Raw genomic sequence first — 22055 nt, forward strand, 5'->3', positions numbered from 1 at the left:
TTTATTTAACATATGCTTGTTCGCTTTTCGGTTTGATTAAGCTTTTAAAAAACACCCGTCCGATCCAAATATATTCATAAAGCATTTGGTTTAGTTTGGTTCGATTTTTTTGTGAAACCAATCAAACTAATTAAAATAGAAAAAAGCTCTACATCCATGTAAAAAATACATGGATGTTATCTAAATAATTTTCTCCACATACGCGTTTTCCCATCCCACAGTCGTTTGTTATACATGCGCCTCATATAACATATCGCGTTTTCGTTCTTCTTTTTCTTCTTTGTTCGTGTTCTTCTTCTTTTTCTTCAACCTAATAAAATTCATCGTTCTCCTTTGTTCGCGTTTTTTTTCTTTACTCGCATTCTTTATTATTGATCTGCATTGAATTCAATGTGATAAGCTCCGTCGTTCTTCTTCTTCGTTTTCTTCTTCGATCTACACTTCTGAATGGAAATAATGAATGATTCAACTTCAAACCAGTTGAATGAGGTTATTACGTTGAGGCAGTTAGGGAATGATTGCTGCATGCTATCACAATAATCTTAAATATTGAACAAAGTAAAATGAGGCCACCGAACCGAACAACATTCATTTGGTGAACCGAAATCACAAAGTCCACCGAACCGAACAATGTACATGTGGTGAATAAATAGTGATCAACTTTCAATCAACAAGAATAGTATTTTTTCTCCTCTTCCTCCTCCTCCTCCTTCTTCTTTCAAATTCTTCTTCTTCTTCAACCTAATAAAATTCATCGTTTTTCTCTATTCGCGTTTTTCTTCTCTGCTCGCATTCTTCATTATTGATCTGCATTGAATTCAAAGTAATAAGTTCCGTCGTTTTTCTTCTTCTTCGTTTTCTTCTTCGATCTATACTTCTGAATGGAAACAATGAATGATTCAACTCAAATCAGTTGAATGAGGTTATTACATTGAGACAGCTAAAGAATGATTGCTACATGCTATCACAATAATCTTAAACATTGAACAGAGTAAAAGGAGACCACCGAACCGAACAATATTCATTTGGTGAACCGAAATCACAAAGGCCAATGTACATGTGGTGAATAAATGGTGATCAACTTTTAATCAACAAGAATAGTATTTTGTATTCAATTTTGTATTCAATTGTAGACACTTCTACGGGAGAAATCACAACTGCAAACGGACGACAATTCAAGTTTGGCATTTGAAAAATGATGAAAAAGACATTATGAAACTTGATGGGCATGGACAAATTAAAGTCGAGATAATGACGCAAATTTATTGGTACGGTTTCTGGATATAATGGCCCGTAGAGCAACGCTATAAATTGAAAAGGTCTTTGGTGCTAAAAATGTAGAATGTGTGATAAATTTAGAAAAATTGGTTGAAACTTTAGATAAAAAACTATGAATATGAAGAAATCAAAATTCAGTTGGCAGTTCTGTACAAATTTTTGTAATTAAAATACAGTGATAAAGTGCCTAATTTATCCAGTGATATACTAGATATTTAATTAGTATATTTAATAAGTAATAGTTAAAATTTTAAATATATTTATTCTAGAAGAGATTAAAATTTATTTTATTTGTGTTAAAATTTTTCTTATTTTTTATTATATATAAGTTAGACTTATATTATTATTATTATTATTATTATTATTATTATTGTTGTTGTTGTTGTTGTTGTTGTTGTTGTTGTTGTTGTTGTTGTTGTTGTTGTAGTACTGAATCCTTATTAGTATTTTTTTATGAAAAAATGTTAGATATTATATATTTAAAAAGTTTGATTTTTGTTATTAATGTTATATATATAAATATAATTTTAATTTAATAAAATTGTTCAATTAAAACAAATTAGCACAAATTAGCCATGAATTGTATGTGAAACACAGAGTGAGTTAACCACGAAAATAGTGTGATTAAATAACCCAATGTTAGTTACGAATGAAGTGTTATAGAATTATACTTTTTCGATTTGATTATTCTTATTTAGTCACAGCATTATGCGTGGACAATGATATATAAATTGTGGCTCTTTGAAGGTCTCCACGATGTTTAAAATTATGGCTAATAACACTAAATTGTGGCAAATTGAAAATGCAACCCCTCGATTAGCCATAAATATTCTTTTGTGGCCAATGTATGGTTGTTACTGTTATCTTAGAGTTTAGCCACGATTTTTTGTGTGGCTAAACCCCTTATTTCTTGTAGTGTATATATATATATATTCTATATATGTTTAATTTATATTTTTATTATTATATATATATATATATAAAGAAAGAAAAAGTATGAGGAAACAATAGATTTACTCTACAATGCATACAATGGGGGTTTAATTGAAATTAAAAATAAATTATGGGTTATTAATTAATTTTATTATTTCTTATTTGAAATTTGAAAATAATAGAATCACTCTTAATTATAAAAACAAATCAAATAATTAGGTTAGTACGAGAATTTCTCTTCCCACGCCATCTCCTTCTTGATCAAGCGGCTGCCCCTTACGTATCTTCCCAGCTCTCATAGTAATCCACTGCCCAGCACTGCGTCTCTTTGATCGGCTTCCTCCTTCGTCTACCATAGAACAGTCCACAACCAGCGCTGCTTTCTCCTTCGCACAGAACGCACCCGGTTTTGACTTCTTCAGAATGGCAGAATCGCAAGAAGAACATGTTTCAAGCAAGGGTCCTCCTCTATGCACATCACCTTGCCAAAATTCATTAATGGTGGTCGATATAGTTGAACCGTTAGTTTGTGTAGCCTCTAACGTTTCAGAAAATTTACCAGACGAACCAGAAAATTTAGCCGGTGATGTCGCAGGCCACGATCACAAGTCGAACAAGGTGAGCAATTAGGATCCTCATATTCTGCCATGGATGTTTATTTCGAGTGTAATTTTTTAATTTAGTCACAATGTAAATGAGTTCTTTAATTGTATGGTTATTGAAACATGCAAGTGTAATCAATGAGTTGAGATGCCAAGAAATTTATGTTTGTTTTATATTTAATGGTATCATTACATGCATTGAGGATTAGATGAAATTAATTAATTATTTCATGTTTATATGATTATATCCAAGAAGCATATTTTTCTACGTGTTTTTTTATATGAATGTTAGCTGTCTAATAAAAATTAAATGGCATCTTTATTTGCTAATCATCCTATCTGGGACTTATGTGCTTATATGGATGATGGGATATCATAATTTAATTTTTTGGTATGCTTATATGAATTCATTTTTATCTAAGGTGTGCGTATACTATCCCTACATGATGATCATGCAAGTATATAAAATAAATAACCATAGGGTGATGCAGTGGCTAAATTTGTTTACTGAATTGAAGTGAATGATACTTGTATTTACAACATGCTAACCATGAAATGCTTATATGAGTGTTGTAATCAAGTAATGATATGGTTATATGCTCACTGCATATTTTTTAGTTATATGCTCATATGCTTCCTGCATGTTATTTTAATATTTTTCATGCTTATGGGATTATATGGTTATGTTTATCCTACATTTGCATAGATTAACCAATTATGAAGTTATTTGAGTGGTTTATAATGAATGGTGTGCTTATGTTCTTCCTGCATTTGAAGAAAAGAGTGTGTGTATGTAAATATACATGAAAATAGTTTTGTTTATGGAGTGAAAAAAGAAGCCACTAAAGGGTGATTAAAGCCCTTAAATAATAGCCAAAATGGAGTAAATAATTACTCATGATTTTCATTGAATTAAAAAAAATATTTAATATAAATATTTATTATTTAAATTATTTAAAAAAAATTAATTAAACTGTTTAATCTAATAATAATTTAACAATATAATTTATTCCATACTTTTAAGTTTTAAACATTGATTCTAACATTCTTCTTAGATTGATAACTACAAATAATAACAAAAAATAATAAATTTTAATGGGGGAAGGGGGGAAATTATTTAAATAATACATGAAATGAAAAAATAATTCTCTTAGCTGGATTTGTAGCTATTGATGTGTTTTCGGTGATTGTTTTAGAGATTTTATTAAAATGAGTTTTGATAAGGATCTTCCTCCTTTTGGTTACTTTGTTTGTTTTGGAATTTTAGGCCACACAGTTGTCGGATGTTACAGATGTTGAAAGTGAAGAGAATGAGCTTGGTGATGAGGTATTGTAGTCTAGCTTACTTTTGTGTAGTCATAATGTACATGTTTGATTTGATAACTAATGGTAATTAATATTTCTTTTGGATTAATATAAAATACAGTTACCAGATCATGGTAATCTACAAGAAGACGAGATACCAAGAGTTGGAATGCGGTTTGCTCAGTTACAGATGGCGCATGACTTTTATGTGACCTATGCAAAGAAAGCTGGATTTGCAACTAAGATAAGGACGACAACATTTGACAAGATCACAAAGGCTCCCATTAATCAAGCTATACACTGTAATCGCGACGGGATCCGTGAGTCTCGTGTTAAAGCACCAACGCGAAAGAATACGATTTCAGCTGCTGGGTGCAAGGCAAGGATATATGTAAAGTTTGATAAAGCCGTGCAAGACTGGGTTTTGTACAAGGTTGACTTGACGCACTCACACCCCTGTTCACCGAGAAAGGCAGTGCACTACCATGAGTATAGGCAGCTGACCATGCATGCGAAGTGCGTGATCGAGGATAATGATGAGGCTGGGATTCGTCCAAATAAGACATTCCTTGCTTTGTCAAATGAGGCTGGTGGCCCCTCTAACTTGGGATTCTCAGAGAAGGATGTAAGAAACTATATAACAGCAAGGCTCCGCAATAGCAACGTGAATGTCGATGTCAGGGAGATGATGAGCTACTTCATGAGAATGAAGGACATCAATCCGAACTTCTTTTACGCGGTGAAGTTGGATGAGGAGTGTAAATTTAAGAGTGCAGTATGGGTTGATGCAAGGTGTAGGGCGTCGTATGAGTACTATGGAGACGTCGTGTCAATTGATAGCACGTACAGAACAAATAGGTACGTAGTAGTTAACATAATCGGCCTTCATATCAAGTTCATTTGTGGTCCATTCAACAATCCAAGGCTCGGGTACTCTACATGCATGCAATGGACCATGCTTTAATCGGTGGAAGTACAAAACCTATAAAGAAATATCCTACATGTTAGGAAATAAACCTAAAGCCGTAGATATGTTTTAAATCTAAATAATTTATTGCCATTACCAACAACACAAACATGCACCCCCCACATGTTTCCCGGTTCTCGTCTTGGAATTTCCTTATTGCTTCTCGCAGCCAATGTAATATGTGATATGGCCAATGAAACCTCCTAGGGTTCGAGACATCCAATATTGGAGGGAGGTGCCACGGAGAAATAGTCTGTTGGCTTGTGGGGTTCAGAAACATCTTCAAAACAACCATGATGAAGTACCTTCTAAATGTCATCCTCTGTTGCTCAGTCTCTATTGGACAAGCAAATACAAAGTCCCGCAGTTGGGTTGTGATTTTCTTCTGAAATTGTCTCTTAATTGTTGGGGAATGAAGAAATCGAAAGTTATGAGTGGGTTTTTAGCCAATGGGTGAAGTGCATGGGAACTGCTCCAAAGAGTATCATAACCGATCAATGTCGATCCCTTTACCGTGCGATCAAAAATACTTTACCTGACACACGTCACCGGTGGTGCATCTGGCATATTATGAATAAGCTACCTTCCAAGCTTGGGGGTTACCGCCGGTACGGAGCTTTGTACGGTGACCTAAACGACATTGTGTGGAACTCTCGGACGGAGGAGTCATTTGAAGATGACTGGACTGATTTTATAGATGAGTACAACTTACATAACAACACATGGCTGTCAGGTTTGTTACTTTACGATTACCTTTCACGCTTTAATTGCAATTGGTCGGCATTTGAATGTTTAGTTTATCAGTAATTCTGGATGACAATTAGTTGGATGTTCATTATAGCAAACATTTGGATGTTTAATATATCAGTGATTGTGGATGGTCATTTAACATGTGCAGTAATATGTTTCGTGTAAGCTTTCTATACTTAATTTGGGATTATTTATTTCTTGTAGATTTGTATGATAACCGACGCATGTGGGTCCCAATATATTTCAAGGGTGAATTTGGGCATCAATGCGGAGTACGCAAAGGAGTGAGAGCATGCACGCATTCTACGGTGGATACTTATCCAGTAAAACTAGCTTAGTTCAATTTGTTCATGAATATGACAATGTGCTTGGAGTCAAGGAGCAGAGGGAACTGGAGGATGATGCTGCAGACTCGAGGGGGGTCATCCCTTGTGCAACGACCTCGCCTATGGAGAAACAGTTTCAACTAGAGTATACCACGAGCATTTTTAGGGATGTTCAGATGAGTTTGTGAAGAAGGCTAACTGCAGAGTTTCTGCAATTGATGAACAGGGTCCATTGGTCTGCGTGAAGGTGGAAGAGGAGAAACTAGTCAACGATACTATTCTATGCGTTCCGTACGATGTTCACTTTGGCCGTTCCACACAGGAGCTTCGTTGTGAGTGTAATCTCTTTGAGAGTTCAGGTGTGTTGTGCTGTCACTGCCTTGAAGTGTTCCATTCGTATAAAGTGTACAAAGTACCTTCTTGTTATGTTCTTCCTCGATGGAGCAAAAAGATAAAGCGCAAGCATACATATGTCAAAAGTAGCCATGATGTCAGTCGGTCGGATGAGAGTCATGTTGCATTCAGGGGACTGTGTGCACACTTCTACAATGTTGCCCAAGAGTTTGTAGGTGACGATGAAGAAACAGCATTGATGCATGTTGCTTTGGAAGAAACAAGGGCCAAATTGGCTGCGCACCGTGCCAAAAAGAGGTCCGAGAGCGTGGCAAAAATTCAGACCAATATTGGATCACAGAGTTCGAACGATGTCAGTGTTGATGACATCCAAGGCCCATCGAAGGTCACCACAAAGGGCAGGCCAAAGAGTAAGAGGCTCGGCTCTGCCCTTGAGAAGTCTATCAAGAATTCAAGACCGAGAAAACAAAAGAATTTACCCCCGGTATATCTTTGGCTTAATCTCAACTTTCATTGTTTATTTGGTATAGTACTATCGTAGAACATAACTATTTGAACTTTTTCTTTTTTTTTTGGCAGGTGGTTCGTCCGCACACACTTCAAGATACAAACCATTGTGCTGTTTCTGGCCTGAATGGTCCCGAACAAGCAGGTGGTTTCCTGTCTTTGTTAAGCTCCTTTAACAAAAAGTGGGATTAGTTGGACGAGGTTGTGAGATTGTATATTTTTCCAACTCTGTATTTATAGGATTCATGTTAGTTTCAAGGTTCTAAGGCAGCTGTTGCAGAGGTCCATATGTTAGTATTTGCAAGAAACCTTTTTACATTAGTTAGAACAAACCATTTTACTATTTTTATTTCGTGTAGACTTAATGCATAATGCGTATATTTGGTGGTTATTCTGTAATATACCAGATAATTTAATAAAGTTGTACGTTAATTCTACATGCTTCCAGAAGACTATACTACTAATTTTTGGCTAACAATACTGCATTATTAACTTAAAAATTTTTTTTAATCAAAGTTTTTTCTTATAAACCCTTAAAATTAACAAATATTCCAGAGGACTATACTACTAATTTTTGGCTAACAGTTGACCAATACATTAAATCTTTTAACAAATAAATAATTATATTTTATATCCATTCTATGAACAGTAACTACATACGTTGAAAAAAAAACTGTTGAAAGCCTAATAAAATTCAATTAGAATAAAATAAAATATTATTTAAATGACTAATATTTAGGAAAAACAAAATTTCTTTAGATGAACTATATACTTTACTTGATAGCAGTAAATAATACGGAGCAAAAATATTTTACTAAAATAACAAATAAATAATAGTTATCAAACTAACTAAAATAATTTGTGTTTTAAGTGTCCAGTGCTTGATTTCATATATGATATACATGTTAAATATAATATAATTTTCTCATAAAATAGATTAAAAGTGGATGTTCATTTCCATAGGTAATCTGATGTTCATTTTTCCTCTAAGCATGGATGGTTACCTGTTAGTACTTATCTATGTTACACTTGGTTGTTATGTTTTGAATTTTATCTAGTTAAACTGGATGTTTAGTATAGTAAGGTATCGGATGTTCAGTTTAGCTATATTGGTGGATGATTAGTTGTCACCTATTTCAACATCCACAATTATGCCAACTGTACCAAACAGTCTTGATAAATCCTGGATTCTAATATAGAAAAAGATAGATAATTTCTAGGTAACATAACCAACAAATCATTGTAATGTAGAAAAACAAAAGATGTCCTCGAATCAAGTCTTTCTAATTTGACAAAATAAATCCCTAAGCATCTCAGCAGCAGGTAAACTCAAATAATGTGGTAGTGCATTTCATTGCAACTAATCCTAAGTAAGGAAGAAGTAGTGCATTTCATTGCAACTAATCCTAAGTAAGCAACTTCTTCCTGCCTTTGCGCATTGCCCCCTTCGGTAATCCCTCCGCACGTTCAATCAATGACCGTGTGCTAGGTGCAGTGTATGGTGAACTAACGTTCTTCTTCTTGTTCCGTGGTGCATTGCGAAGAACGGGTTTAACCGTTTCACTCAATAATGAAACAAGCTGATGAACCAATTGTGTGGGGCCACAAATTATGTCTAGCATCAACTCCATCCGGTATGAACTGAGTGAATCCTGTGCATAGGTTTATCAGGCAACCAAGTTAAGAATCGTTACCGTGTTTTTTTTGTACAGCACGAATAATTAGAATTATGAAAGTGTTTATTTAACAAACCTCGTCCCATTCGTAAAGTTCACGATCTTCTTTCCAACTTTCAATGAACTTAATAACACACATGCCACAGTCAAAGCTACAGGAAAACAATATTACTTTTTCAATTATTGAAAGAAATTTTAAGAAGCCTCAGATTTGGGTTATATTTTCATCTCACTTGTTCGGTTGCTTTGGAACCCTAGCGTAGGAACGAGCTGGGCCGTACGGAGTCCGAACGAATCCAGGTATAGCAATGCTTGCCATATCCTCACACAGTCTCCCCTGAAAACCATGGAATGAACATAGTGGAACAACATCATATTGAATTAAATAACATAGCTATATTTTGAATAAAAAAAGTACAGTTTCTTACCACATATGCATCGAGTTTATCCCGTGTGTCATCTTCTGGTGCAGAATGTAAATTGTCGAGTATAACTATGCGCTTCGCATTCACCTCAAATGCATATACCCACCAATGGCCCCTCCAACAATAAGGAAATAACCACTACACCAAACAGTACAAAATGAGAAAAGGAAATCCCCAAAAAAACTTATTCATATCCAAACAGCATTCAATAACCAAACATGCTCGAATTATTTGACAACCTCATTCCAACAGCATAGTATGCTAAAGTCAATCAACCCAATACATCGAAAAATTGGACACAGTGACCCCCCGTTCCAGATTTAAACATGTAAGTTTTAGATGAATTAGCAAACCCGGGTTAGGGATTGGAAATAAATCGTGGGAAATTAATAAACTAGCCGCATAAACCAATACCGGGTTCAATGAGGATACAAACAGTTCAAAGCAAAACAGCAACTCACCCAATTTCTCTTTGCTGCCACTGTCTTGTCAAAGAACCTATTATCCTCACCAAAGCTTGGACTAAGACCAGCATAAATTGGTGTCACATCGTCATTAAATGAAGCAAGGTTATCATCTCGTGTGACGAATTCCTGCAAATTCACACACATAGTAAGAATCCCGATGAAATCTCTTCGAAACTGTAACCAGAAAAATGTAGTTACCAATATTCCAGGACACACGCAATAGAAGTCTCGCTTGAATCTAGATGAGTCAGTGTCGTTAAAAGAGTAGCACATCCATTGAATTACCTACACAATTTATTTAGCTAGTAAAAGCTGCACCCTAATATACAGATGGTGAATAAAAACTCATGATTAAGTTAATGTACTTACGCAGCTGTCGACCCAACTGCGGGGTTTCAAGGTCCATAAGTCCTTCCTTTGTAATACCATGTACTCTCGCCCTTCATACTTAGCTAAATTTTGATCTTTGTCCAAGGACGAGCTAACGATCCATGTTCTGATTTGTTCCTCCTTAGTCTCCCCCAATTTTATATTTTTCAGGGTTGGATGAATTGAATGTAATGGGGAAGGGGTAGGAGTCTTCTCAAACTGTGTTAAACCGAGTGAAAAGCTCGGTCTCCCTGGACTCGGTGTATGGTAGTTTGATTTGTTTGGCAAGAGCGTTTGCAGGGGCTGCATGATGATGGCATTTGTTTTGCGCCCCTGTTCAACACTATTGAATACTTGCTCAAATTCAGGACACTGAACGATCGAGATGTCGAACTCCCTACAAACGAATGCGACATGTAGTTAGCTAAAATTACAAGTTATGCCTAGCTAGACAGGTAATCACATGGCATGGGTATGAATTATAAAGAAGAGAAGCATACAGCAATGTAATCTAGAAACCACTAGCCGGTCAAAATCATAGTCACTGAGCTGGACAAGTGCTGTTGGCGGTGTGCGTGGAGATCCATTTTTTTGGTCAGTTTTTGCTTCCTGCGGACTATTATGATTGCCCTTGAAGACGGGATCTGCTTGTTTCACATCATGTGGTGGAGGCTGCCATTGGAATAACCGTATCCTTCTAGCAAGCGGCACGTCATCATCATCATCAGAATCTGGCACTACCAATGGTGCAGCATTGCTTCCTGCTAAATTTTCTTTTCCAATTGCTTCTCTGCTGCCGCGTCTAGAAAGGCTTTTGCGGACAGGAACCTTTTTCCTCGTGCCTCTCTTGGATTCCTGTGGGGTAATCAATTGTATATCGTCACTTGCATATAAAATACTGAAACTCTTCATCATAGATATTGTCATTTGAATGCAGAAATAAACAAACACGATAATGACGCAGGTTATCCTGATAAACAACTACATGCAGATCACAGCATGTTGCACACCAGCCAATGAAGATTACGTAGGATGCATGAAAATATTAAGAAGGATGCATGAAGATATTAAACCAAAATTAATTAGAAATCATGAAGTGAACATCCAATTCAATTTATAACATGACCTATCATAAAGAAAGCATATCACCTTATCTGACTCCTTATATCTTGGGTGAGATGTAGTCTTGCATTGGATAGACGGAGATTGATCAGTGTCCTTGCAAGGCATCTTACACCCTGCTTTCTCATTAACTGCTTTAGTCGAAGACTGTTTCTTATATTTTTTCTCTTTCATTTGATTGTTGACTAGACCACCCTGTGTGTTCAACATGAGACAACAAACAGATGGAAAAAATAATTTTAACTTTAACGCGCTAAGAAAACTGAACAAACATATATTCGTTCATCAAAATTAACCATCTCAAGCAATAATATAGTGAACATCAATAACCATATTACAGTGAACATCCTCAATTACAGTCAACCAAATAGGCAGCCCCATAAAGCAAATGTTTCATACATAAGAAACCATCCAAATAAAGAAATCATAAGTTATCTATCAAGTTCAGATTATAACCTAATTATGGTATTCTGAATTAACAAAATCAACTCAATTTAACGCTTATTAAAAATAAGACACAGCAACTGTATTCAAACAAGCTTTCAACATAAGAGCATGTAATCATCATTCACGGGCATTGAATTCAGCTCTGCCAAGCGTTCATTTATAACCACCATGTATCAAAACAGACTATGCAGCCACATAAGGAAGTTAATTTAGGATTTTGTAATAGCAGATTCTATGATAAGGATCAAGCATCCTACCACACAGGTAAAGAACCAATAAATGAGCTCACGAGCTATCAAAAGAAAAGCAAATCACCTTTTTCGCCTTCTTGTAGCTTGGATGAGGTGAAGTCTTCCGTTGGGTTGATGGTGATTGGTCAGTGTCAGTCCGTGTCCTTTTACACCGTCCTCTCTCGTTAACTGATTCACTCGAACTATGCTTGTTCTTTTTTCTCCGGTTCCTTGCATTGTTGATTATGCAGCCCTGTGTGTTCAACATTGTGCAATATAGACATGAAAAAAAAATCAAGGTGAACAGCCATTTGCATTATTGATCAACTGGATTATCAAAAAATACATTATTAGAATTTGAACCTGTGAGATAACATAATCGGCCTTCATATCAAGTTCATTTGTGGTCCATTCAATAATCCAAGGCTCGGGTACTCTACATGCATGCAATGGACCATGCTTTAATCGGTGGAAGTACAAAACCTATAAAGAAATATCCTACATGTTAGGAAATAAACCTAAAGCCGTAGATATGTTTTAAATCTAAATAATTTATTGCCATTACCAACAACACAAACATGCACCCCCCACATGTTTCCCGGTTCTCGTCTTGGAATTTCCTTATTGCTTCTCGCAGCCAATGTAATATGTGATATGGCCAATGAAACCTCCTAGGGTTCGAGACATCCAATATTGGAGGGAGGTGCCACGGAGAAATAGTCTGTTGGCTTGTGGGGTTCAGAAACATCTTCAAAACAACCATGATGAAGTACCTTCTAAATGTCATCCTCTGTTGCTCAGTCTCCATTGGACAAGCAAATACAAAGTCCCGCAGTTGGGTTGTGATTTTCTTCTGAAATTGTCTCTTAATTGTTGGGGAATGAAGAAATCGAAAGTTATGAGTGGGTTTTTAGCCAATGGGTGAAGTGCATGGGAACTGCTCCAAAGAGTATCATAACCGATCAATGTCGATCCCTTTACCGTGCGATCAAAAATACTTTACCTGACACACGTCACCGGTGGTGCATCTGGCATATTATGAATAAGCTACCTTCCAAGCTTGGGGGTTACCGCCGGTACGGAGCTTTGTACGGTGACCTAAACGACATTGTGTGGAACTCTCGGACGGAGGAGTCATTTGAAGATGACTGGACTGATTTTATAGATGAGTACAACTTACATAACAACACATGGCTGTCAGGTTTGTTACTTTACGATTACCTTTCACGCTTTAATTGCAATTGGTCGGCATTTGAATGTTTAGTTTATCAGTAATTCTGGATGACAATTAGTTGGATGTTCATTATAGCAAACATTTGGATGTTTAATATATCAGTGATTGTGGATGGTCATTTAACATGTGCAGTAATATGTTTCGTGTAAGCTTTCTATACTTAATTTGGGATTATTTATTTCTTGTAGATTTGTATGATAACCGACGCATGTGGGTCCCAATATATTTCAAGGGTGAATTTTGGGCATCAATGCGGAGTACGCAAAGGAGTGAGAGCATGCACGCATTCTACGGTGGATACTTATCCAGTAAAACTAGCTTAGTTCAATTTGTTCATGAATATGACAATGTGCTTGGAGTCAAGGAGCAGAGGGAACTGGAGGATGATGCTGCAGACTCGAGGGGGGTCATCCCTTGTGCAACGACCTCGCCTATGGAGAAACAGTTTCAACTAGAGTATACCACGAGCATTTTTAGGGATGTTCAGATTGAGTTTGTGAAGAAGGCTAACTGCAGAGTTTCTGCAATTGATGAACAGGGTCCATTGGTCTGCGTGAAGGTGGAAGAGGAGAAACTAGTCAACGATACTATTCTATGCGTTCCGTACGATGTTCACTTTGGCCGTTCCACACAGGAGCTTCGTTGTGAGTGTAATCTCTTTGAGAGTTCAGGTGTGTTGTGCTGTCACTGCCTTGAAGTGTTCCATTCGTATAAAGTGTACAAAGTACCTTCTTGTTATGTTCTTCCTCGATGGAGCAAAAAGATAAAGCGCAAGCATACATATGTCAAAAGTAGCCATGATGTCAGTCGGTCGGATGAGAGTCATGTTGCATTCAGGGGACTGTGTGCACACTTCTACAATGTTGCCCAAGAGTTTGTAGGTGACGATGAAGAAACAGCATTGATGCATGTTGCTTTGGAAGAAACAAGGGCCAAATTGGCTGCGCACCGTGCCAAAAAGAGGTCCGAGAGCGTGGCAGAAATTCAGACCAACATTGGATCACAGAGTTCGAACGATGTCAGTGTTGATGACATCCAAGGCCCATCGAAGGTCACCACAAAGGGCAGGCCAAAGAGTAAGAGGCTCGGCTCTGCCCTTGAGAAGTCTATCAAGAATTCAAGACTGAGAAAACAAAAGAATTTACCCCCGGTATATCTTTGGCTTAATCTCAACTTTCATTGTTTATTTGGTATAGTACTATCGTAGAACATAACTATTTGAACTTTTTCTTTTTTTTTTGGCAGGTGGTTCGTCCGCACACACTTCAAGATACAAACCATTGTGCTGTTTCTGGCCTGAATGGTCCCGAACAAGCAGGTGGTTTCCTGTCTTTGTTAAGCTCCTTTAACAAAAAGTGGGATTAGTTGGACGAGGTTGTGAGATTGTATATTTTTCCAACTCTGTATTTATAGGATTCATGTTAGTTTCAAGGTTCTAAGGCAGCTGTTGCAGAGGTCCATATGTTAGTATTTGCAAGAAACCTTTTTACATTAGTTAGAACAAACCATTTTACTATTTTTATTTCGTGTAGACTTAATGCATAATGCGTATATTTGGTGGTTATTCTGTAATATACCAGATAATTTAATAAAGTTGTACCTTAATTCTACATGCTTCCAGAAGACTATACTACTAATTTTTGGCTAACAATACTGCATTATTATTAACTTAAAAATTTATTTTTAATCAAAGTTTTTTCTTATAAACCCTTAAAATTAACAAATATTCCAGAGGACTATACTACTAATTTTTGGCTAACAGTTGACCAATACATTAAATCTTTTAACAAATAAATAATTATATTTTATATCCATTCTATGAACAGTAACTACATACGTTGAAAAAAAAACTGTTGAAAGCCTAATAAAATTCAATTAGAATAAAATAAAATATTAGTTAAATGACTAATATTTAGGAAAAACAAAATTTCTTTAGATGAACTATATACTTTACTTGACAGCAGTAAATAATACGGAGCAAAAATATTTTACTAAAATAACAAATAAATAATAGTTATCAAACTAACTAAAATAATTTGTGTTTTAAGTGTCCAGTGCTTGATTTCATATATGATATACATGTTAAATATAATATAATTTTCTCATAAAATAGATTAAAAGTGGATGTTCATTTCCATAGGTAATCAGATGTTCATTTTTCCTCTAAGCATGGATGGTTACCTGTTAGTACTTATCTATGTTACACTTGGTTGTTATGTTTTGAATTTTATCTAGTTAAACTGGATGTTTAGTATAGTAAGGTATCGGATGTTCAGTTTAGCTATATTGGTGGATGATTAGTTGTCACCTATTTCAACATCCACAATTATGCCAACTGTACCAAACAGTCTTGATAAATCCTGGATTCTAATATAGAAAAAGATAGATAATTTCTAGGTAACATAACCAACAAATCATTGTAATGTAGAAAAACAAAAGATGTCCTCGAATCAAGTCTTTCTAATTTGACAAAAATAAATCCCTAAGCATCTCAGCAGCAGGTAAACTCAATATAATGTGGTAGTGCATTTCATTGCAACTAATCCTAAGTAAGGAAGAAGTAGTGCATTTCATTGCAACTAATCCTAAGTAAGCAACTTCTTCCTGCCTTTGCGCATTGCCCCCTTCGGTAATCCCTCCGCACGTTCAATCAATGACCGTGTGCTAGGTGCAGTGTATGGTGAACTAACGTTCTTCTTCTTGTTCCGTGGTGCATTGCGAAGAACGGGTTTAACCGTTTCACTCAATAATGAAACAAGCTGATGAACCAATGCATTGTGTGGGCCACAAATTATGTCTAGCATCAACTCCATCCGGTATGAACTGAGTGAATCCTGTGCATAGGTTTATCAGGCAACCAAGTGTTAAGAATCGTTACCGTGTTTTTTTTGTACAGCACGAATAATTAGAATTATGAAAGTGTTTATTTAACAAACCTCGTCCCATTCGTAAAGTTCACGATCTTCTTTCCAACTTTCAATGAACTTAATAGCACACATGCCACAGTCAAAGCTACAGGAAAACAATATTACTTTTTCAATTATTGAAAGAAATTTTAAGAAGCCTCAGATTTGGGTTATATTTTCATCTCACTTGTTCGGTTGCTTTGGAACCCTAGCGTAGGAACGAGCTGGGCCATACGGAGTCCGAACGAATCCAGGTATAGCAATGCTTGCCATATCCTCACACAGTCTCCCCTGAAAACCATGGAATGAACATAGTGGAACAACATCATATTGAATTAAATAACATAGCTATATTTTGAATAAAAAAAGTACAGTTTCTTACCACATATGCATCGAGTTTATCCCGTGTGTCATCTTCTGGTGCAGAATGTAAACTGTCGAGTATAACTATGCGCTTCGCATTCACCTCAAATGCATATACCCACCAATGGCCCCTCCAACAATAAGGAAATAACCACTACACCAAACAGTACAAATGAGAAAAGGAAATCCCCAAAAAAACTTATTCATATCCAAACAGCATTCAATAACCAAACATGCTCGAATTATTTGACAACCTCATTCCAACAGCATAGTATGCTAAAGTCAATCAACCCAATACATCGAAAAATTGGACACAGTGACCCCCCGTTCCAGATTTAAACATGTAAGTTTTAGATGAATTAGCAAACCCGGGTTAGGGATTGGAAATAAATTGTGGGAAATTAATAAACTAGCCGCATAAACCAATACCGGGTTCAATGAGGATACAAACAGTTCAAAGCAAAACAGCAACTCACCCAATTTCTCTTTGCTGCCACTGTCTTGTCAAAGAACCTATTATCCTCACCAAAGCTTGGACTAAGACCAGCATAAATTGGTGTCACATCGTCATTAAATGAAGCAAGGTTATCATCTCGTGTGACGAATTCCTGCAAATTCACACACATAGTAAGAATCCCGATGAAATCTCTTCGAAACTGTAACCAGAAAAATGTAGTTACCAATATTCCAGGACACACGCAATAGAAGTCTCGCTTGAATCTAGATGAGTCAGTGTCGTTAAAAGAGTAGCACATCCATTGAATTACCTACACAATTTATTTAGCTAGTAAAAGCTGCACCCTAATATACAGATGGTGAATAAAAACTCATGATTAAGTTAATGTACTTACGCAGCTGTCGACCCAACTGCGGGGTTTCAAGGTCCATAAGTCCTTCCTTTGTAATACCATGTACTCTCGCCCTTCATACTTAGCTAAATTTTGATCTTTGTCCAAGGACGAGCTAACGATCCATGTTCTGATTTGTTCCTCCTTAGTCTCCCCCAATTTTATATTTTTCAGGGTTGGATGAATTGAATGTAATGGGGAAGGGTAGGAGTCTTCTCAAACTGTGTTAAACCGAGTGAAAGCTCGGTCTCCCTGGACTCGGTGTATGGTAGTTTGATTTGTTTGGCAAGAGCGTTTGCAGGGGCTGCATGATGATGGCATTTGTTTCGCGCCCCTGTTCAACACTATTGAATACTTGCTCAAATTCAGGACACTGAACGATCGAGATGTCGAACTCCCTACAAACGAATGCAACATGTAGTTAGCTAAAATTACAAGTTATGCCTAGCTAGACAGGTAATCACATGGCATGGGTATGAATTATAAAGAAGAGAAGCATACAGCAATGTAATCTAGAAACCACTAGCCGGTCAAAATCATAGTCACTGAGCTGGACAAGTGCTGTTGGCGGTGTGCGTGGAGATCCATTTTTTTGGTCAGTTTTTGCTTCCTGCGGACTATTATGATTGCCCTTGAAGACGGGATCTGCTTGTTTCACATCATGTGGTGGAGGCTGCCGTTGGAATAACCGTATCCTTCTAGCAAGCGGCACGTCATCATCATCATCAGAATCTGGCACTACCAATGGTGCAGCATTGCTTCCTGCTAAATTTTCTTTTCCAATTGCTTCTCTGCTGCCGCGTCTAGAAAGGCTTTTGCGGACAGGAACCTTTTCCTCGTGCCTCTCTTGGATTCCTGTGGGGTAATCAATTGTATATCGTCACTTGCATATAAAATACTGAAACTCTTCATCATAGATATTGTCATTTGAATGCAGAAATAAACAAACACGATAATGACGCAGGTTATCCTGATAAACAACTACATGCAGATCACAGCATGTTGCACACCAGCCAATGAAGATTACGTAGGATGCATGAAAATATTAAGAAGGATGCATGAAGATATTAAACCAAAATTAATTAGAAATCATGAAGTGAACATCCAATTCAATTTATAACATGACCTATCATAAAGAAAGCATATCACCTTATCTGACTCCTTATCTTGGGTGAGATGTAGTCTTGCATTGGATAGACGGAGATTGATCAGTGTCCTTGCAAGGCATCTTACACCCTGCTTTCTCATTAACTGCTTTAGTCGAAGACTGTTTCTTATATTTTTTCTCTTTCATTTGATTGTTGACTAGACCACCCTGTGTGTTCAACATGAGACAACAAACAGATGGAAAAAATAATTTTAACTTTAACGCGCTAAGAAAACTGAACAAACATATTCGTTCATCAAAATTAACCATCTCAAGCAATAATATAGTGAACATCAATAACCATATTACAGTGAACATCCTCAATTACAGTCAACCAAATAGGCAGCCCCATAAAGCAAATGTTTCATACATAAGAAACCATCCAAATAAAGAAATCATAAGTTATCTATCAAGTTCAGATTATAACCTAATTATGGTATTCTGAATTAACAAAATCAACTCAATTTAACGCTTATTAAAAATAAGACACAGCAACTGTATTCAAACAAGCTTTCAACATAAGAGCATGTAATCATCATTCACGGGCATTGAATTCAGCTCTGCCAAGCGTTCATTTATAACCACCATGTATCAAAACAGACTATGCAGCCACATAAGGAAGTTAATTTAGGATTTTGTAATAGCAGATTCTATGATAAGGATCAAGCATCCTACCACACAGGTAAAGAACCAATAAATGAGCTCACGAGCTATCAAAAGAAAAGCAAATCACCTTTTTCGCCTTCTTGTAGCTTGGATGAGGTGAAGTCTTCCGTTGGGTTGATGGTGATTGGTCAGTGTCAGTCCGTGTCCTTTACACCGTCCTCTCTCGTTAACTGATTCACTCGAACTATGCTTGTTTTTTTCTCCGGTTCCTTGCATTGTTGATTATGCAGCCCTGTGTGTTCAACATTGTGCAATATAGACATGAAAAAAAAATCAAGGTGAACAGCCATTTGCATTATTGATCAACTGGATTATCAAAAAATACATTATTAGAATTTGAACCTGTGAGATAACATAATCGGCCTTCATATCAAGTTCATTTGTGGTCCATTCAACAATCCAAGGCTCGGGTACTCTACATGCATGCAATGGACCATGCTTTAATCGGTGGAAGTACAAAACCTATAAAGAAATATCCTACATGTTAGGAAATAAACCTAAAGCCGTAGATATGTTTTAAATCTAAATAATTTATTGCCATTACCAACAACACAAACATGCACCCCCCACATGTTTCCCGGTTCTCGTCTTGGAATTTCCTTATTGCTTCTCGCAGCCAATGTAATATGTGATATGGCCAATGAAACCTCCTAGGGTTCGAGACATCCAATATTGGAGGGAGGTGCCACGGAGAAATAGTCTGTTGGCTTGTGGGGTTCAGAAACATCTTCAAAACAACCATGATGAAGTACCTTCTAAATGTCATCCTCTGTTGCTCAGTCTCCATTGGACAAGCAAATACAAAGTCCCGCAGTTGGGTTGTGATTTTCTTCTGAAATTGTCTCTTAATTGCCAAATGTGCTTCATCTGTTTTCTGCAGCTCGGGAATTGGCTCTCCTGCGCGAAACAAAATATTTTACCAGTATCACTGCATGTCAACATTGGAATAAGCTTTACCACACAGCGAAAGCTTTACACCTTACATAATTTACACTAACCTCTAGAAGGTATGCCGAATACATTGCCGATAAGTTCTGCAGTAATGTGAATGTCACTGGCGTCTACCCTGAGAGTATCTGTCTCCACGTCATAGGCCCTTGCTAATTGGAGCATGATGCTCTGCTTCACATGCCATTGTGGTACCCGGCGCAGGAAATCAAATTCAATGGCCTCAATCTCAGCTAACTTACCTTGCTCATTATGTCGTTCCAAGTGGGTAAATAAGTTGTTAATGTAGCAAGGTGAGCAACGCGTCTCCACTAGTTTCTTTTGAGCAAAACAAATATGGATCAGCAGAAGGTGGTAATAAAAACCCATATATGTTCATTTAATCTAGTAATCAACGGGATACCTTTTTACCCATCTGGTTTTGTCTTCGGCCGGTTTAGAGATAGGTTTGTCTTTTGCTTGGTCAGCTGTAGTTGCTGTTTTCAACTTGCTGCATTATTGCGATCACTAATTACTTACAGGAAAAGTATTAAAACAAAATCCCCTCACTTCTAACACTCGACTCTCATTCTACCCTCAATTCGAGCAACAATCCAAGATGGTTTCAAAATCAATTCCATGGGCAGTTAATAATTAAAAAAATGGTTAATACTATATAAGAAATACATTCAAATTTTTCGTATTGCAGAAAAGAAAACAATTCTGTTTACAATGAAAGCAATGTAATTTAATATGCCAGCATCTAGCAGTGCTATGTCGTGCTGAATTCACACTGTGGAAAAAATTATACCAAAGTGGCCATGTAAGATCACACACTGAGTGTTCATCCAAAGTAAGTAACAAGGTCAGCCACATTAATTTTATCCAATAACCAGGACCAATGAATATAAAAAAAAATAAATAAACAAATAAATAAATAAATAAGATCAACAGCATACAAAATGATCATAGGAATAAGATTAGGTAATATGAAGGAGCAAGTATACACTACACATATACACCACACAATTCTCAAGAGTCAATCACATGATCAAATAATGACTCTCATAAAGTGGTAGTTCTGGTATATAGTGCTTGATCCGACCCCATTTAACCACAATTATCCTCGTCACATAGCACTCACAATTCACAAAACCTTAATAAAAGAAAAGCAAAAACTACAAAACACTAATGAATGATTCTCTATTGCTGGATTCTCTAGATACAAGACTAGTATATGCCATACAATTTTTTGGTTGATTTAGAAACTAGAGAGAAAATGATAAAGTTCAGCGAGATAAAGAACAAAGAGGGCACAATACTCAAAGTGGGTTACAACTAACAAATTGACAACCAATTCTGGGAAACCTGGAGTAGAAGCTAAAACATAACAATTACAAAATTGCTCTTTGTAACAATAATAATCAATCAATATGAAAGACAATAGCACTCACTAATCTGCAAGCGAACACAAAATTAAAAATTAGGAAAACACTCCCAATTAAATCAATTAAAACAAAACTATCTAATATATGAAGACCACTACCATCTAATAAGTATAAACAATTTTTATTATTCATCACAAATGTTTTTCATGCAAAATGCAATTAGACCGACTCACAATTTCTAGCCTTTAATTTTTTATTATACGTGCTTTATTCTTATTGCATTTTCCCAATACTAATACTACTTTTATCAAAGCCACTCCCCAGTACAATTTCATATTTTAAAATTTTAAATTAGCATTCATTGGTATTGTTGTCAAAGTTGATAAAATTGGAATAAACCATTACAGTAATCTCCACTCATTCATATATAAAAATAACTTTAATCCTGATCAAAAGATGCTTTTGAAATTCTAGGTACCTAAACCATAAGCCATGGCAGTCCAAGGTAGAAAACATAAAAGTCAGCTATTATTTTAATTTCAAAATTCACAATGATGATGACAGCCTAATCTGTTGGCTTCACATGAGAGAAATAAAACCAATAACAGTAGAGTAGTCTACTTATTGCGAGTGACATCTTTATCACTCGTTTTTGGTTATCATCCATCTGATTAGACTGTTTGCATGTTTAATTAGGAAATTTCAGCTGGAGTACCTATATAAATATAAATTTGTTTGCTTTGTTAGCACATTGACATCAAAATAGATTCCTTATTTTCTATTCATAGTTATTAGTCAGGTCTATGTTGTGGTCATTA

The 22055-nt window shown here is 36.2% G+C and overlaps 2 protein-coding genes across 2 annotated transcripts; both read left to right on the plus strand.

Annotated features, from left to right (window-relative positions):
- Positions 1-2634: 2634 nt before the first annotated feature.
- Positions 2635-5082, plus strand: LOC130950228 (protein FAR1-RELATED SEQUENCE 5-like). The gene is made up of 3 exons (XM_057878751.1): positions 2635-2829; positions 4081-4140; positions 4240-5082. Exons 1-3 carry the CDS (start codon positions 2635-2637, stop codon positions 5080-5082), a joined length of 1098 nt encoding a protein of 365 aa, XP_057734734.1.
- A 7606-nt stretch (positions 5083-12688) lies between these two features.
- Positions 12689-14357, plus strand: LOC130950229 (protein FAR1-RELATED SEQUENCE 5-like). The gene is made up of 3 exons (XM_057878752.1): positions 12689-12959; positions 13181-14142; positions 14238-14357. Exons 1-3 carry the CDS (start codon positions 12689-12691, stop codon positions 14355-14357), a joined length of 1353 nt encoding a protein of 450 aa, XP_057734735.1.
- The last annotated feature ends 7698 nt before the right edge of the window (positions 14358-22055 follow it).

The sequence above is a fragment of the Arachis stenosperma genome, chromosome 9 (assembly GCF_014773155.1).
Source record: "Arachis stenosperma cultivar V10309 chromosome 9, arast.V10309.gnm1.PFL2, whole genome shotgun sequence".
NCBI classification, from domain to species: Eukaryota; Viridiplantae; Streptophyta; class Magnoliopsida; order Fabales; family Fabaceae; genus Arachis; species Arachis stenosperma.